We start from the raw sequence: 20,758 nt of genomic DNA, 5'->3' as shown, positions 1-20,758 counted from the left end.
CAATTTGTTTTATTAAACCAAATTGTTCAACTGGTCAGAAATTTGAACAAATTGTTCAGTCAAAATGTGAAAGTGCAAGGTGATAAAATAAATCATACTTACAATCCTATAAGACTTTAACTCCACTGTGTTGATGTTATTTTTAAATTAGTTTATCAATCTGTATAGGTATATATAGCTATTACCATACTAAAGGTGAACTGTTTTATTTGTAATTGCTATAAAAATGTCCAAACTAAGCTTTTATATAGTTTTTCTTTCAAAATGTATTCTATATTCATAAGAATCACACAGTATATGAATAAAAACATCATATTCAGTAAAATAATTTGTAAAATTGCAATATATTTGTAGGAAGGGGAGATAATCTTTTTTGGTTTCAAAAAGTCTTTATTCAAAAGAATAGTATTTTAGGTTATTTTCCCAAGGAAACTTATCAATAGCATATTGTTATTTCACATATAGTTTACTGAATATATGATGTATTATTTTAAATGATATATGATTCTTATAAATATAAAATCCTTTTCGAAAGAAAAACTATATAAAAGCTTAGTTTGGACATTTTTATAGCAATTCAAAATAAAATAGTTGACCTTTAGTATGGTAATGGCTATAATATAACATATATGATATAATATATCAATACAGTGGAGTTAAAGGCTTATAGGATTGTAAGTATATTTTATTTTATCACCTTGCACTTTCACATTTTGACTGAACAATTTGTTCAAATTTTTGACCAGCTGAACAATTTGGATTAATAAAACAAATTGCAATTTGGTCAAAATTTTGAATGAGTTGCAATTGGTATAATTATATTATATCATATATGTTATATTATAGCCATTACCATACTAAAGGTCAACTATTTTATTTTGAATTGCTATAAAAATGTCCAAACTAAGCTTTTATATAGTTTTTCTTTCGAAAAGGATTTTATATTTATAAGAATCATATATCATTTAAAATAATACATCATATATTCAGTAAACTATATGTGAAATAACAATATGCTATTGATAAGTTTCCTTTGGGAAATAACCTAAAATACTATTCTTTTGAATAAAGACTTTTTGAAACCAAAAAAGATTATCTCCCCTTCCTACAAATATATTGCAATTTTACAAATTATTTTACTGAATATGATGTTTTTATTCATATACTGTGTGATTCTTATGAATATAGAATACATTTTGAAAGAAAAACTATATAAAAGCTTAGTTTGGACATTTTTATAGCAATTCAAAATAAAACAGTTCACCTTTAGTATGGTAATAGCTATATATAACTATACAGATTGATAAACTAATTTAAAAATAACATCAACACAGTGGAGTTAAAGTCTTATAGGATTGTAAGTATGATTTATTTTATCACCTTGCACTTTCACATTTTGACTGAACAATTTGTTCAAATTTCTGACCAGTTGAACAATTTGGTTTAATAAAACAAATTGCAATTTGGTCAAAATTTTGAATGAATTGCAATTGTTGGATAGCAACACTATCAGTCAAGTCACTGTAATAACTATTTAAATGTCACCATTACTTGGCATGGAAAAAACCTTCCATTTCAACTGTGAATCTAATTATTGCTATGTGTAAATACAAGTTGTTAATAACAATATTTGCCAATAAATAATTGAAAAGCCATTGAATGTAAAACCAATGATAGAAATCAAACTTACTAATAACAATTCACTCAAGCAGAACAAATGCTGAATTGAATATTCTATACTTAAAAGGCTTAAATTGATTTTAACTTGAACACCATAAAACTTGATATAAAACCCCTACAGAGACATATGAAGTCTGATTTATTGATAAGTCAATATATACAATATTTACTTTCTAACTTTCAGATTTAGTTTTGTCACACATGTTTACTACACGATAAACCTTGAACTATTTAGAGTTATGAAATGCAAGAAAAGAAATGCTGTTACAACATATGACAATCTAACAAAAGTCTATAGAAAGATCTACTACTTTTTGTGGTCAATTTGACCAACACACAATTTTGAAAAAAATCTGTTGCCTCCCTTTGTTTATTATTCATTGTGTATTCTATACAATTGTTATTTTTGAGCATGGTCTAGAGGAGAAATCACAAGTATTTTTTTTTTGTTTTTATTCATCACTATTTACTATACTTAAAAATCCTGTCTAGTAAAAATTTGTTTCTGCTACTGTTAAAAGCCTCTAAATTCACTACTCAAGAAACAGAAACCTACCTTCTGATTGGCTAACATCAGAGACTGTTTAAAGTGGTTGTCAACAGCAGCTAAAGTGTCAGCTGATTCCTTCAGAATTCTCTCCCTCTCCACTCTTTGTTCCCGTTCATGTTCTCTCCTCCATTCATTCTTCTGTCTTTCTTGTCTCTCTAATCTGTCTTTTTCCTCCTGTTGTCTTTCTCTTTCCAGTTTCTCTCTAAAGATATAAAGATAACACCATGTACAAAACATAAATTGTCATAGACAACAGCCAACTTCTCAAAATCTCTTTTGTGAATCAAAGTACAGCATTATCTAATACATTGGTTTGAGCAGATTATAAATATTAGCTGAAATGCCATTTTAACTCCTTGGAATGCCTGTCTTGAGGTTTATACAATGAACGAATCTCCAAGGATAGGGTAGCCTGAATTAGTCCAGGCACAAAATGTGGTAGTCTTAAATCAGTTTAGCAAATACATATTACTGTAATTTCTGTCCAAATTTTCATAAGATGATTTTTTGCAAATTTTGGAAATGATAGAGAACAAAATGTTGTTTATGCTTTCTTTTATTTGACAATTTTCTGTCTCTACAGAGATAAAAAAACGTTGTTTACTTTGACCTTATACAGGAATGAAATTAAACAGAGAGCTAGAAGTGGGTTGAGTAGACTTGGTGGTTAACCATGATAAGAAACAAATTAAGTAGGTCAGGAAGTGCATGTTTAACATTTCAAGGAAGACTTCACTTATTTATATTCAGACATATGATTCTGTCGTAAATAGAGATTTTTTAAATGGGAGTAGGTTTACCAAGGAGTGTAATTTTATATACTAACAGTGTTCTTATCTTATTTGGGTTTTAACTGTCACCACAAAAATTTCACCATTAAATGATTTTGTGTGCATTATTAACAGGTCACTCGGAGCAATGCATAAAGGTTTTATTGTTCTTATGCTATACAAAATACTGAGTATTTAATTACAGAAAAATATGTACTATCCCTTAAAATGATCAACATTTACAATATCACTGAAAGAAATTTAAGGAATCAATATACTGTCACTGAGTCAAAGGGAAAAATATATAAATTTTGTTTTTAGATCACCCAGTCCTACATAAATTGTCTGCAGTCATTAATCAAGTAAAAATCTTTCACTTTAAGTACACATAGTTGTGGAGAACCTAATTCAATAAAATCAATTCAGCATTAATGTTTGACTTAGTCTATCATCATAGGAATCAGGCTTGTTTGGTAAACATTTAATAACAGTAGCTTGTAAATGTCAATGGTTCTGGAAAAACCCAATGTTGTGAATAAGTAAATTAATGACATCAGAGTACTAACAAATGTTTTAACATGAAAATCAATAATGGAATCAATATATAACACTGTCAATAGAATTTAATACCAACTTAACAGTTTATTCCTGTAACATTGTAAAGCTATAATCAATATTCTTTGTAATCACTAGATTATATAACATTTCACCAACAGGGGAAAATGTATTAAGTTTTGATTACTAATTAGTGTCAAGTCTGGACAGTTAGCGTTATAAACATACAACACAATAGGTAATTATCCTAAAATATATCTTATTACTTTTCTTTTTCACTTGTCTAATTTGTCTCATTTTTTGTTGATTAATGGAGAACGCCAAAAAAACAAAAATTCAGTACTAAATGTTTCTCAATCCTTTTTCAACATAAAATGGTGACACAAATACATAGCAAATCTATCAATTCAAATCAATTTGAAAAAGATAAATTCACCTATGATTTATATAATGGACATCAACATCACATGTACGAGCACTACTATATGATAAACTGTACAGTAAACAATACTAAGCTGCAAAACATCTTAGCAAAAGATCATGAAAAAGTTGATGGAGATCAGAGTGTATCCTAGTACATTACAAACATATAACCAAATAACAATATAAATTTCAATGATAAATGTTCTTATATAAATAACAACTTATTGTGTCCTTTGCACATGTACACATAAAATCAATCTGCTTTAGGCTAGTATAAGATTCTAATCAGTCACAAGTTATATAGACATGTAGTCACCAACCTACACATTTACCAGGCAGAAACATACACACAGCTACTTTTTATCATGAACTTTATTAACATATGAGGGATTATTCTGTTGTTTTTTTTTTTTAAGACGATGGCTTGTTATTCAAATGACAATATTCGTCTGACATATTTTCCAGAAGAAACCATTTATAACAGGATCTTATTGATCATGTAGTTGTAACAAAGGAAATCGTACAAGGCAGTAATGTCTGCCTACAGCGGTAATGAGATCTTGGTGTTATCAGAAAATAATTAGATCTTATTTAGTCAGCGTAAATAATAAATCAGCTAGCTAATGACATAAAAGTTTTAAATGCATAGTAAGACAAACTGTTTCCTACCTTTCTATTCTTTCACGATCCTGTCTTTCTCTTTCTATTTGTCTTTCTCTCTGTTCCCTTTCCATTTTATCCCTTTCTAAACGTTCCAAATGTTCCTGTTCAATGCGTTCCCTCTCAGCAATTTCCCTCCTTTTGATATCATACCTATCAATTTCTCTCTCTTTTAAAGCATACAAATCACGAAGTAATTCTTCTTGGTTTTTATTTAGAGCCCAGTGCGGGGGTACTGGAGTAGACGGATGTTTCTGCTGCCACAAGAGTTCAAGTTGCTGTGTTAGATTGGCTGGGTAAGCCGTAGCAGTCCTTTGTAACAGTAATTGATACTGTAAAAGTTGTTGTTGTTGAATTGCTGCATATGTGGCAGGGTCTATACCCATCCCCGGCGATGGCATGGCAGGTACCTGGGCTAAAGGATGATACAATGAAGAGAGATGTGATCTCTGTAATGAGGACTGATATGATGATGACCCAGAAGGCATAGCACTAACTGGTGGTGGAATTGGCATGCCTGGGTAGGCTGCAGGCATCTTAGGATGCATACTCTGCACATTGCTGTGAACTGTGTTTTTCTTCATTAATTCAGGATCCCTGTACGGGAGAACTGGTTCAGTTTTGTCTAAAACTAATGGACTTGATGACGGACTGTTTTTTATTCTGTCTGATCGTGATCCAGGTCTACGATCCTCACTAGTTCCTGATGAATGTTCACTTGCACGAGAACTAGACCTAAATTCTGTGTTATTATAATGCGGAGATTGAAATGCATTCACATGATCATATCGGTTTTCTTCTGAATGTTTTGTAGATGGCGATGTTGATTTCCTGGATGTTTGATGCTCAAAACTATTAGATGAATGAGTTTGGGTTTTTGCTAATTTGGTTAGCTGGTCGGTGACAGATTGATTCACATCGATTTTTTCTGTCAAGTTATTAGACGGAGAATTTGCTTGTGAGTTGTTTGCTAACAAACGTTGTTTCATAAAGTGCATATTATCTTCTTCTTGTTTCTTTTCTTCAGAAGTTGTATTATCCTCTGAACATTCTTCCACTTTAATTGATTCTAATTTCACAGTTACTTCACTAGAAGTATTTTCTTCCTCATTTTTATCACTTTGTTTTATGTCATCACTAATAGATTTTTCAGTGTCTTCACTTTTTATTAAAGTTTCACTTTCCTCGTTTTCTGTCTTTGGTTTCTCTTCTTCTTTCACTTGCACTGAATTAGTGTTTGTAATATCACATGAAATTGACTTCTCCTCGTCAATATGAGAATTTTTTAATGTTTTATCACAGTCATCTAATCCTCTATCTCGCTTGGTAGGATTAGGTTTGACAGTTTTGTCTTTAGTTGATTTAGATGATTTGATGGGTTTAGATTCCTTGGTTTGGCATGGTGATTTAACAGTAGAATCTTTCACTTGTCTACGTGTTATTCGATCAGATATTGGTTCTGCCTTTGATTTTGCAGACTTACAGTTTGACACAACATTTGCTGGTTTAGCAGTAGATTTAATAGAGTCCTTTTTAACTTCCTCATTTACACGATTCTTTCTTGTCTCTAATGATCGTGATCGTTTATTTACAGTTGACACATCAGGTTTTGTTTCAACGATAATTTGCTCTGATTTTCTTTTCCTATCTTGCTTTGAAAATCTAGAATTTTTATCTGAAAAGATATTAAAAACCTTTTGAGTGTTCTTTAACACAACCAATTAAAATGATTGAAAAGATAGCTCTATATTTAACATTGATTGTGTTACCTGAAACATACACACGATCCCTTGTCTGAGCCTGCTCATTCAAACATCAATAAACTGGTTATTACCAACAGTGAATAGCCATTCTGATTTGAAAGGACGATTATTGAAAAGCTAGTATTGATTCTGTCATGCAGATCTCATTATTATAGTCGGTCATATTGAACAAATTCTTAACGACAGACCAAGTATGAAAAGAAACAAAGAAAGCTTATTTTGATGATTGTACAAAGCCATACAAAGCTCAAAGAGAATAGTGTAATACTTCCTCTGATTGTATGTCCATCTGCTAAATATAGCATCATATCTCTTTATATTGTAAATACTTGTTTAAACATTGAAAATAAAGATAAATGGCTTGCCTGTTTTGTAGAAAGTAGTTTTCCTATTAAAACTCAAATTAAGTAATTTTTTTACCTCCATAAAAATGTACTTTCTCCTGATCTTTATAATAGAATCCTATCTTACTTTAAACTGTGAAAATATCTGCCCAACTTTTACACTGTAAAAATATCTGTCTATTTTTTACACTGTCATAATATCTGTATGATTATGCCTTAAAGCACTCATTGAATTGATACATGTACAATTCCTGTTAAAACTTGTCTTCTTTGTACTGTTATAGGATTATCTGATTAAATCCCTTGCCTGAGTGACCATGACGGATTAATAATTTGTGTATGGAATTCAATATTTAATAATAAATAAAGAGATTACAAAAGTAATACACCAAAATTAAGGACTTATCCAAATTAAGCCTAAATATATTTTACATGGTAGACAAGCTGATTAGATCACTAAGGAATATCCCCTTCTGATTAAACTAAATTTAATTTAAATTCTTTTCAACATGTATGAACACTGACATAAATATCCCCCTTTTTCATCGTTTAAAATAGTTGATATTTGATGTCTATCAGTTGCACATTTGAGTAATTCATTTTTTAACATCCTCACATATTGGTGATAAAAACAAATACACAAAGGACAGATATGTTAATGTCTTTACACTATGCAGCCTAGGAGTAACTTAATACAAAATAATCTATTTTTCTTTTCTTTATTTTTTTAATCAAAATTCAGAATAACTTTTTCCAAAAAAAAAAAAAAAAAATCTATTGAATCAGCTTATTTCCCTTGGTTGTTTGAAAACAAACAAAATCATTGATTTTCAAATGACAATAACATTATTTGTTCAATCACAAACAAAAGTATAATCATCTGCTTTAATGTTCGAATTATACTCAAATTTTAATGTGCTATACTTCATGATACCATTAGATATTAAATCGATAAAATTGCGTAATCTGAGCAAATAATAGCCAAAACTTGGTCAATGTCTTTATTTAACATACAAATAATAAAGTGTACTTTTTGAAAAGGAATGACGCAAACAAAACTTCTTTCAATAGAAAAGTAAGCAAATCAAAAGCCGACAATAAATGGGTGTATTTTGCTTACCTTTTTGTTGTTCAGTAATTGATGGTTTTTGTTGAGGTTTTCCAGACTTGTTTTGATCGGCTGTGGTGATGATCTGACCTGATATCTGGAATGATAATAAAAAGATTCCTAAAATAACAGATCCACTGGTTGGTTAATTACAAATCATGCTTAATTACACCAAATCAGATACAATCAGATAATTAACTTCCAAAGGCTGAAATTTAACTCACAATATTATAAAATATGGGTCCACCTTCACTAATTTGAAACAATAAGTAAACTGTTTTCGTTATGTCCTTCAACTTGTTCACTGAACAGATATTTGTTCCCACTAAAGATAAATGTCATACAATAACTTGTACTTGGCAAGCTGCCAAACTGGCATAGGTTGTTATTAACACATTAATACAACTAAAAAACCTATAAAATCTACATAATAGGTTTACAGCTATGTAAACTTGTAATAGGTAATTACATCAAGATCAATGGTTTGTAAAGAAATAATGAATCCAATCAACAAATATACCAGGCAGAAGTTTAAAATTCTCTCCCACAAAGAGTACACATATAATCTCCTTCTCTTATCTCAAGTATTTGGCTTCCCTCTCTTTATCATGAAAATGCCTTGAGCAACTGACAAACACTTCACTTATCAATTTACATTAACAGGAGGGAAGATCTCAAAATACTTTTTCACTGACAACCATGTCTTGTTGGAGTGCCCTCTGGGAAAGATATTATACAAAGTACAAACACATATTTGTCTGTTGTGTTAAGGGATAAATTGAAGAATTAGAACTGGCTTGTTATTTATTGTCTTCCTTTCAAATCTACATTATAATACTTTGTCCAAATAGTGATTGTCCTATTATTCGGTCAAATTACTGGCCACCTAAAGTTTTGCTTTAACAAGTGGAATATTTTGTCCCTCCAGTCCAGTAAAAAAAGCTCTTTAAACTAATGAATGCTGTTATGACATGTTTAATGAGCAATTTTAAGGGGCATTGACCTTTTTTATTTTCCATTATCAATTTTCAAAAGTGGATTATTTTTAGTTGTTTTTTTACAATCAACAATCAGTTTGTTTCCTGATGTAAAACCTTCCTCAGATCTCAGACAGTTTATCTAATAGAGAAGTATTGATTGTACTTTTCCCCCCTGAAATGAAGGAGATCTTTCATGACAAACAAGCTTGATAGCTGTCTATTCCAGTCCTGTGTTAGGTTTATTACAGCGGACATTTGTCACTGCCGTAAATGGAATGTGGTTGTAACCACGCCATATACAATAATCAAACATTCACAGTATAATCCAGTGAGAGACAAACATATATCAATAAAACTTTCTCCATCCAGGAAAATGATTTTAATGGATAATGGCTACATAGAGAAATCTATTGATCATCCGCTTTTCTCTTAATGGTATGTTATGTCAAAATCACTGCTAATATTTAGCATAGCATGCAAATATTACTTGGAAGGGGTACCAGCATAAATTGACAAGTGAGGGGTACCAGATTGAATTTTAAGCATACAATACTATCTATCAAAGTAGACTAAACAACAACTGAGATTTGACCTTGATCAAGTTCATATAAATCCTCCTGATAAATTAGTTATAGATTAAACACTGTAAACTGACATACAAAAAAAATTCCTGCAAAAAATGCTGGAAAATTTATTTAATGCAAGAGTAAGATAACAGTTACAAGATTAAAGCTTTCTTTCAAAACATTTAAAAATTTAATGAAGAAAGCATGTTTTGTAGACAAAGAAACCCTTGTTTTTACCCCTTGTAGAAGGAAAGCATTCCACATGGTTACCATCATCATAAAATAATTACATTAACACAGACATGTAGAAAGAATTCCAGCTAAATATAATCTGCCATTATGACTTCCTCCATGTTTTAATGGTTTCCATTGGGGAAATGCCATCAATTGTAATTTTATTACTTCTCAAGATGAAAGAAGACATTTTCTTTATTACTTTGTCAATTGAGAAACAGGAGTTGTACTTTAGATGACGTTTGAAATATGTGTTATTTTTTACAGAAGATAAATGGTATGAACGTAAACAAGATTTAAAACAGGTCTTCCATCATACCAGAATGACATAGACAAACATATTACAGTGTGTTTCTCTATACATACAGGTGGTACTTAACATTTTACTTCTTTTTATCTGGAACAAAAAAGTTAAACCCATTTTGTCACCAGGACTGCGATTATATTGTCTTTAATTTGAAAAGGTTTGACAAAGACCATTATTTAATGTGTAACAATAGGTCATACCACAGTGTCCAGATTTTTTTAACCTAAGATTATAAGAATAAAATTTCACACCTCTTACAAAATTCACACCTAGATTTAGCAGATGTGATAAACTGAAAAAGCAGATGGTGTTAAAAAAAATCACTCTGTAGGTCCAAACTAATGACTAATAAAAATATATTGATTTTCTCTGCATTATGATGCACCTTTAGATTCTTATCCATGAGTCATTGACTTGCATGCTTCCATCTGTCTAGCACTACATTGTCAGTTCATTGTTACTAATTCGGACAGAATGGATTGTAATATTTCTGGTATGACAATCATGTTAAAAAAATGTTTGCATTAAAACAAAGCCTTTTATTATAGTTTTATGTGTGTACTCAGTTGGACTATTATGCATATAATTGTTGAAAAAATGATTTTAAATTCACATTTTTAACAAATAATTTGCCTTAGAATACACATTGATCCACAAATCATGCTAAAGATAATGAATTTATGAACGTTATGAAGTACCCTGGAAGACATGACACCCTACCTGGACACATTAAATTTCCATAACAGAAGAATATGTGCAAATCAGTCACAATTAATATTCTTGCCAACAAATAAAAACTTCACAGTAAACTACCTGATAACTAAACTGGATTAACAGATAGGATAGATGAATGGACACACAGACTGGAAAACAGTTATGCCCCTAAGGCCCCACTTTCTATCATTATCACTGGGACTTAAAATTCTCATATTTCATACTAAAAAAAGGCTTTTGTACTGGTCTATCCATTTCGGACAATTTCTTTGTTCTGAAAGAGTCACATTGTGACCTTAAAAAGTAAGCAAGTATCAAATTTCAGTAAGTTATCATTGAACCAGCAGACAATCCCATCTTAAGAAATTATTCAGACTTTTCAAATGACTACGAAAAAAGAGATCTAACCAAGCGGAACATAGTAACAATTCCTAACAGCAGTTTGACATGAATGTAGGTCTCTGTATAAAAACTGTTTATCATCAATATAATAATACCTTCAGACATTGTCATTCTGCTTGGCTAATCACGAAAAGACAACTTAAGGTAAATTTGTCACAAAAATACAGGTATGTCCTCGGGGTCACGTGAATCATTTATTCTTCTCATAACAAAAGGTCAGATCTTGTAACTGTAAACAACCCACATAAAAATCCTTGGAAAGATTTAAGATAAAATCCATATACCTGTTCTTTATATGGAAGACGTAAAGATTTTATTTTATTCGGTCATGTTTTATTATATATATACAATACTTTAAAGCTTTCAAAAGATGTTGTTGTGATTTCTATTTGCGTCATTATTCAAATGCATCACATTCAATTAAATGCATCATGCATAACAATTGCATTTGCTCCTTGTTTTTTGTTTACTAAAGCATTGTGTAAGTTTTTCACATGATTTTTCTGGCAAATGATTTGATTTGAAATCTGATCTGAAAGATTCTTGATTATGCAGAAAAACAAACACAAAACTGCAAAAAAAAAAATCAGTTGCATAATAACCTTGTATCTTAGATTACATGAGATTTTTCTTCTTTGAAGGTAACTAAAAATAAGTGAATAAATGTTTGAAATCGTGTGTTGCTGGGTGACTGTCTCATTCATGTTAACGTCAAACCTCCTTTCATTTGTAGATGCAGTAACCTGGCCAAGGTGTCTTATAAAATTTGAAATTTCTTTACCGGTATTTAGGTCTGGACACATAGGAGATAACATCATTTAAGTGTTGTTTCATTTTAAACTTTGGTTGTCAAAAAGAAGGATAAGTATAATCACATGACACTGTCATCGAGTGTAAGTACTTTGTGGTTTTGCCGAGTTATATAATCTCTGCACTCAATGTTTACAAGAGACCTGGTAACCGCACCTCTCACTCTCCAATTTGTTAACCACAATCTGCTTAATGTTTCAAAATCACTAAATGATTGATTAAATTTTAAAAAGCCAGGTCAATACCACACTATGCGTCATCCAGTTTTCTAATCTTAACTGCATATGCCTGTAATTTGATGGCGGTACATGGAAGTTCAATGCATTAATCGATACCTATAATTTATTTCTTCCTACCTCAAACCATTACCAATAGAACATTACATTTGAGCTTTGCTATAATTAAAAGGGAAATCCATTTATGAGAATTTCCATTAATATTGAACAGAATGACATAACATTAATGAACATTTTCCAAATGAATGTATTTGCTTTCTTCCTGTTTACTGCAGAAAGAGTTAATTAAAATGTCCTTATATCATTTTACTAGTTATTGTCTAGTGTTGTTTAAATTACAAAAAACAAGAAAATGCTTTTTTCAGTGGGGAATAAAGGACAGTCATAAAAGGGCAGAAATAGCCCCCCCCCCCCCCCCCCCCCAAAAAAAAAAAAAACAACCCAAAAAACAACCCAAAAATCATGGATTCTTACAATGTACCATAAAAAATACAGAGATGTGGTATGATTGCCAATGAGGCAAAATCAACCAGAGACCATCACATTATTTAATATGAAAAATTTTAGGTCACCGTACAGCCTTAAACTCATACCCCACAGTAACCTATAAATATGTTCTGTTCTGTTCTGTTCTATAAAAGGCCCCTAATAACAAATGTAAAATATTCAAACTAGAAAACTAACAAACTCAGATTGATGCGACAAAACAATAAATGAAAAACAAATATAATATACAGCAACATATGCATGTATCCGAAGAGTAGAATATCCCAAATTCACATGACGAGAAATTTATTTAGGTGTGGCTCTGTAATCCTATCTGAAATTTATTTACTTCAGTTTTAATGATATACAAATAAAAGCATCTTTGACTGACCTGTATGATGTTATGTTAAGCCAACAAAATGTATCCTGAATACTGCTTGATTAAGTAACAGACCTTAATCCTTTCCTTGAATAATCCAAAAACCATCTACTCAAGCAATAAAATTAAATCACCTGCCTAAATATTTCTTAATCATGTATGTACATATAAATATCTGGTGTAATAAAATCTTGTCTGTCAAGAAATGAATGATTTAGTAGTCAGCTGGCAAACAAAGAGAAGTCAGCCATGTTTTGGTGGGAAATGAGGCCACATGGCAAAGTATGAGTCATACTAGATAAAAGGCCTGCTAGGTGATAGTAAAATGTGTGTATCAAAGTCTAAAAGGCACTTCATAGTAGGAGTATCTGTATCCTGTTGTGTGAGAAAGGAGGATTGGAGTTATAAATAAACATGCAAAGCTTACACAAATATTTCCTCTTATTCAAATCTCAGTTACATGATATATTTAAATGTTTTTCAAGGGTAAATTAAACAATTTAGAAGTACAAAGGTGCAGTATATTGAATGGTGATTACGTAGGTTCCTTGTTAAAGAACATTTATATCAAACCATTCACATGAAAGCTCAATTATATTAGTTAGGAAATCTATTAAAAGATAAATGTAACCGAGAATTAAAGACTGGCAACATTGAAATATAAAAGATAGTTTTTTGAAGGTGAAATGTTCAGATGTTACACAAACAACACATCCTTCTGTGAGAGAGATAACATACTTGGTTGATAAAACAATCTGGATCTGATCCAGCATTTAGACTGGAATGATAACTTAAACAAATACATATGCTAATCTATATTTGTCTACAACATTGATAATACATACAATATCCTTCGCTATACCAACTGACCTATTTACTTCCCCCAGGTAGAACTCTGCAATTCTTCATTACACTTTTTCTATCTACCCTGGTGAACATAGACAAAAGTGCAAACCCATTTACAAACCCTACTTAAAATCTAATGTTAATATTCTATGATACTATAATGGAAGGATGAAGGTCAAATAATCTTTATTTCAGATTCAAAGTCAATTGCGATATGTTATAAGCTGAAGCTAAAAGCTCCGTTATTGACCTGGACATTTTCCGTCAACCTAATTATACACTAGGTAATCAATGGTTCCACCTATCTCTTAATGAAGTAATAGATAAGTCAGATTTGTCATTAATCAATTCTCTATCCCTATGGTTCAATCAATAAACAGATATACTGTAAGATTCCTATTATAGTGACCATTGATCAATAGATCAGTAGATTTCTGGTTACATCTCTACTAGAGGGGCGTATATAGGGATACACATAAAGGAGGACAACAATAAGTGTAGGGGACATAGATTGAGATCAATAAACACCCTTGGCAGCGGTGGGGTAATAAAATGAACAGATTTCATTGAAAAGCAAAGGGGTCATCAAAACATTGAAAGGGGTCAATAGATCAACAAATAACAATGGAGGGTTCTTATTGTAATTGGAGGGGTCTTCAGATCAACAAATAATAACAAAGGCATAGTCAGATCAACAATAATACAATTATCATAGAGGGGCTATTCATATCAACATTCATAATGGAGGGGTCATGAGATCAACAAATCCCATTGGTACTAGAGAGGTCAGGAGATGAACAAGTCCTGGTAGCGGAGGGGTCATAAGATCAACAAATCCCATTGGTAGAGGAGGGATTTTGAGACCAACTAAACCCATTGGTAGTTAAATTAATTTTTTGCTAGTCTTACATATTCTAATAAAAGGAACTAAACCGTATGATTCTCAAAACATTTTTTAGAGATTAAAAATATTGTGAATCTGACAATGACGTGTCTATGTTGTTTATAATGATTACCCCCTTTGTACCTTATTACTTAACTCCAAGATAATTAAACATTCATCACATGTTTTATCAACTTTGTCCATGTTAATTTGTACAACTGGTATCAGATATAGATATTATTGATATCAACAACCCTAGTCACCTGACATTCAATGTGACCTCTACACCTGCATGTTCAATGGAAACAAACCATATTTAGATTTACTGAAACAAAGCCTTCTTTACCAGCACAGCAAATTTAATTTCATCTCTATGAAGCTATTGCAAATGGATGACAAAACAATGACATGTCAACTGTTCAACCAAGATAAGAAAAGGAAAAACCTTTATTTACCAATTCATTTATTAAATAACAACTAACAAGAATATAATCAATCTTTAATGCAAATCCTAATCAAACATATTATGTGAACTAAAGGCCCTACCTACCCCTACATTTTAACTTATCAATGATAAATGACCTATTTTCCCTGGAGGCTAATTTTATAAATTTACATCAATCCTAAATCAACTCATTAAAGATGTAATAATTCCTGTTATATTCCCTGGAGGTGACATTGATGAATAAGTAATGTAATTGTCATATTCTGGGGGCTTTACTAATACATCACATGTCCTCAAGTCACATGGATGTGTTAAAATTACAACTGTAGTCTCAGGGTTTTTTTTGTTCAGACATTGCAAATATTTCTATTTTATATATATAATAATAAATGTGTCTTACCGAATTAGATGTTAGATCCTTTTCCTTATCCTTGTTAGCCTGTCTTGTTCGACGGGGTCCTATTCCAATCTCAACTCCTCGTAGTATAGAGTCTACCACTGAAAATTAAACAAAAGTCGGCCATTAACAACTAACGCAATGCAGTTAGGTCATATATTATGCATACAGCTTACGAAAATTAAATCCCAGGTGAATAGAAATACATTTGAATAGGTTCAATTTACACTACAATCTAGAATAAATAGATGCAAAGAAATGTTCAGATCAGGTGACTCATAAAAAACAACTTTATAATCCTGCAATAACATTGAATAAACATGGCGGTTATGATACCAGGAGAAGCATTGATGAATCTGTCTCACATACCATACAATCTAAGTAGGAGGATAACAAAACATCAAAAGGTCAAACTATCACGGAAATCTAAACCACAATTAATATACCTTTCTCTTTCCAAACTTCCTTCTAAAAAATTCTAAAAAAATACTACCATCCTGAACAAAAATAAAGGTATCAAAGACAATTTGGCAATCAGCATTACACATCTAATGAATTTTTTCCATCTTCATTTGAAAAAGGAGACAAAAAACATTATATTTACCTTAAAAGTGAGATGAAATTTCCCCAAAAAATAAATTTCCGTTCAAATGAAAACTTAGTGTTATCACACTAACACATGGACTGTAGAGTGAGATTGTAATGCCTTGCAGCTAAATTGGACACACCATGTGATCTGTCCTATATTGATCAAACTTGATAGGTGTAACATAACAATTATAATATCTTGGTGACAGTGTGTGTGTAGTGGTGTATTGAACCTTTAAGCTAAATGTAAAGGTCACAGTCTGTGTTATTGAATTCTTAAAATATCATTACAATGCATATTTCTATTGTTAGTTATTGAATTACAAAATCATTTGCCTGCTGCCATATGTGTATATGTTATTTGATTGTATCTCAGTAGTGAAATATGCATTAATATCGTGAAATGGAATTTGTAAACAGGGGAATATAGTAAATTAGGTCATGCTGAAGCGTATCAGCCATCTTGAATGGATTTAATGTTTCCACATTAATATTTTATGACACAAATTGCTCATATACTTGATTTAAAACCAGAATGCTATGATATGATAAGCTAATCTAATAGTAATGTTTATTTAAATATGGTTGCTTGAAAAAAAGCCAGAAAATAGACTTAACACATGAATCTAACAGGAAGACTGTTTACTTTCTTATCATGAAATAAAGGTTGTCGGCTCAGAGCTTGATATATTAATAAAAATATTGTGTAAAAATATTGTATACACGATGCTTGTCTAATGTTGAAAACTTAATATGCTGACCCCTATATAGAGCTTATTATTTTGTTTTGTTGATTGATTGCACCAATTTTTATAAGTTAAAAAAGTCTAAAATACCGACAGCCATAAATTAACAATGCACAATTTCTGGGGTCAACATACAGTCTTCAACAAGAAATGAATGAAAAACATTGTCAAATTGTACATTTTAAAGAAAACTGCTCATAGTTAATATAATGCTGGCTAGTGACAAGAATTAACTCCCCCCCCCCCCCCTTTCCCTCTGGTAAAAGTGATGCCACCAAAATTCACTCTTGATCTGTGTTTTGTTGTAATATGCATCATGTACAAGTTTCATAACATTTGGTGGAGGCAAACTACAGTTAGAGAACTAAAGAACGGAAGCAAATTTTGGGACGGACGTACAATACATACCAACAGACGACAGACTTACAGACAGACAAGGGTAAAACTTAATGCCCCCTCTGCAATGACAGGGCATAAAAATAGAATTTCCATAGAAAAGGCTGATTGCCCTGTACTGACCAGAAATAAGAAAAACCGCAACAACTAGTTGTTTAATGAGTTCATTGGAGTTCATTGTTTCTTTATCATTTTGTACATGTATGCTGACTTCAAACAAATTTATTTACTTACTTACATGCTAGTTTATTTAAATGTACCTGTTCTGGAAAACTATATAATTATAAGGGATTTGACACATTTACACATCACAGGACTTACCATAGGAAATATGGTACAGACAGGAGTGGCATAGATCAAAGATTAAAGCGTGGGCAGGTCCAGGGTACAATAAAAGACCCACGAAACTGTTTGTTAAGATAGAAACATTTTGTAGACAAAATTATGCATTATTAAATGGGGTACACCTTCTACAACTGAACTGAATCTACCACTGAACAACACAAACATAACAGATATACTTATTACCCAAATGTAGAAACATTTTCGAAATCAGACTTCTGTATCAGACAAAAACAAAAAAGTTGTTTGTATAGAACTTTTGTCATTTCATAACCTGAATCTGAACAAGTTTCAATGTACGAAGAAGTACTTTCCTGACTTGGCTATATTAAATTTATCAAAAATACTGATCTTCATGATAGCTCCAAGGCACTTCAATCAAACAAGTTTTACTTTGAAATAGGAGAATGTCTCTTCAATTAATAATAATATCTAGTAAGAAACGAAAATTTAGGGACTAATTTGAAGTGTCAGACCAATAAGTCCAATCTTAACAGTGTAGGAGTAAAAGCAAACACATTATTAGGTTGAGTTGATCTGTATATCAATTAGATGATATTCATGCTACAAAAATACATACGAAGCCATAAATGTTATGAAGGTGAAGGTCATGTTTGATGTAAGGATTTGATTACTGTGCGTCATTTGCTATTTGTTTTCATATTTAATATTGATGTTTTCAATATAACTACATGAACAGGATATTATCACATTTAAAGGCCTAGAAATGGCCTATTTCTTTTGTAGGTAATATATCAACTCAAATCTGATTGAGGAAAGGCTTTCTCTGGTATCAAGAACTTTTATCTGGATAAACACATGTAAATGAGAACCATAAAATTCACTTCAAAGGACACCAGATCTATACAAAAATGCTAACAAAGTATAAAATGGGCAGAGATGTGAATCAATAAAGATCCTATCAAAATACCATTTACACAATCAGACTTACTGTGCAGTCTGGTAATTGTGCAAGGATATTGATTTTATTATTCATCAGAAGTTCCCCAGTGTCAATGTAAAGCTTAAATGGTATTCTATGCCTGCAGAATCATACTCCATTAATCTTTTACAGGAAATTCTAATATTTTTTTTTCTTTATTCTGATGGAAAAATCAATAGCAGATGAGACTTACATTATAAACAAGAATGTTTGATTTTACCAGGTCATAGCTCCAATCCGACAACATAATGCAAATCACAGCTGCCGCTTTCATTGAATTCAAAATTATAGAGTAATTCACTGCATTCTTTAATCAAAACAGCATTACATTTCCTAGGCAACTATTAAAAATGTTGCCCATCCATCACACAACATGCAAGATTTTATTGAGATACACTAAACCTGAGGACATTGGGTAAAGATCAAACCATTTAATGCTACTATTAAAGTTTACAAGTTATCATCAAATAACAAGAAAAAATTCTGTATTCCTCAACATAAATAAATGTATCAATCATTTTCTACTGTTGGATCATGATTGATGTTCTCATTGCACTCTTATACCTTTTCAAAGTAAAGATTTTTTAGTGTTTGAACTGTGCAAAAAAGACATTTACAAACATACAAGAGTGCACACGCTGAAATGTCTCGCCTTCTATACTAATCATTGATATTATGTTGATAGTCCTAAGTATAAAGCTAAGCTTTATAACAACTGTACCATAAACTTAACATTAACCAAGATAACTAAACAAAGACCAATGAACCTTGAAAATGAGGTCAAGGTCAGATGAACCATGCCAGGCAGACATGTACAGCTAACAATGCTTCTATACAACATATATAGTTGACCTATTACTTATCGTTTAAGAAAAATAGACCAAAACACAAAAACTTAACACTGTGCAATGAACCGTGAAAATGAGGTCACGGTCAAATAAAACCTGCGCGACTGACATAAAGATCATAAAATATTTCCATACACCAAATATAGTTGACCTATGGCATATAGTATTAGATAAAAAGACCAAAACTCAAAAACTTAACTTTGACCACTGAACCATGAAAATGAGGTCAAGGTCACATGACATCTGCCCGCTAGACATGTACACCTTACAATCATTCCATACAACAAATATAGTAGACCTATTGCATATAGTATGAGAATAACAGACCAAAACACAAAAATCTAACTATAACCACTGAACCATGAAAATGAGGTCAAGGTCAGATGACACCTGCCAGTTGGACATGTACACCTTACAGTCCTTCCATACACCGAATATATTAGCCCTATTGCTTATAGTATCTGAGATATGGACTTGACCACCAAAACTTAACCTTGTTCACTAATCCATGAAATGAGGTCGAGGTCAAGTGAAAACTGTCTGACAGACATGAGGACCTTGCAAGGTACGCACATATCAAATATAGTTATCCTATTACTTATAATAAGAGAGAATTCAACATTACAAAAAATTTGAACTTTTTTTTCAAGTGGTCACTGAACCATGAAAATGAGGTCAAGGACATTGGACATGTGACTGACGGAAACTTCGTAACATGAGGCATCTATATACAAAGTATGAAGCATCCAGTTCTTCCACCTTCTAAAATATAAAGCTTTTAAGAAGTTAGCTAACACCGCCGCCGTAGCCGCCGCCGCCGTAGCCGCCGCCGCCGCCGGATCACTATCCCTATGTCGAGCTTTCTGCAACAAAAGTTGCAGGCTCGACAATAAGCATGACTGATTTTTATTGCACATCTTAATTATTTTTTTTAAATAATACTTAAGTTACATGTTGTTGTAAATAGATCCCTCTAGATCTAACAAGACAATCAGACCCATATTGATTTTCTATAAGGCTGCAACATCTGTTATCATGTGGGAAGGTATTTACACAACCAGTGCACTTCTCTGGTTAGTCAACTTAATTCCAAAATACAGATATAATACATTAAAACCTGCCTAAAAATCAAATACCTTGAACTAAAATTATTTATTCCACTTCATTTTGAATCTGTGTTGGATAGTAAAAGTTGTGAGAGTAAATTGACAAGAAGACAACAAAACAACAACAAAATCTGACTAAAGTCAACCTTCACATTGAACATTTAAAATTATGACATTCTACAGTAAAACGTGATTCTAGTTTTTCCTACAGAGTACTCAGTGCAAGAACACATACACTACACAATAAAACC

The 20,758-nt window shown here is 31.6% G+C and overlaps 1 protein-coding gene across 2 annotated transcripts in view; it reads right to left on the bottom strand.

The window, feature by feature from the left end:
- Window positions 1–20,758, bottom strand: part of LOC143071767 (uncharacterized) — a 104,110-nt gene that overhangs the window by 20,098 nt on the left and 63,254 nt on the right. For both annotated transcript variants that reach the window (XM_076246333.1, XM_076246334.1), the window contains 4 exons: window positions 15,542–15,639; window positions 7,866–7,950; window positions 4,648–6,313; window positions 2,237–2,432 (listed from right to left, as the gene is read on the bottom strand). In XM_076246333.1, coding sequence (XP_076102448.1) covers window positions 2,237–2,432; window positions 4,648–6,313; window positions 7,866–7,950; window positions 15,542–15,639 — 2,045 coding nt within the window. The remainder of the gene's footprint in view (window positions 1–2,236; window positions 2,433–4,647; window positions 6,314–7,865; window positions 7,951–15,541; window positions 15,640–20,758) is intronic.

Source organism: Mytilus galloprovincialis, chromosome 4 (genome assembly GCF_965363235.1).
Source record: "Mytilus galloprovincialis chromosome 4, xbMytGall1.hap1.1, whole genome shotgun sequence".
NCBI lineage: Eukaryota > Metazoa > Mollusca > Bivalvia > Mytilida > Mytilidae > Mytilus > Mytilus galloprovincialis.
This window is presented reverse-complemented; position numbering and strand designations above follow the sequence as displayed.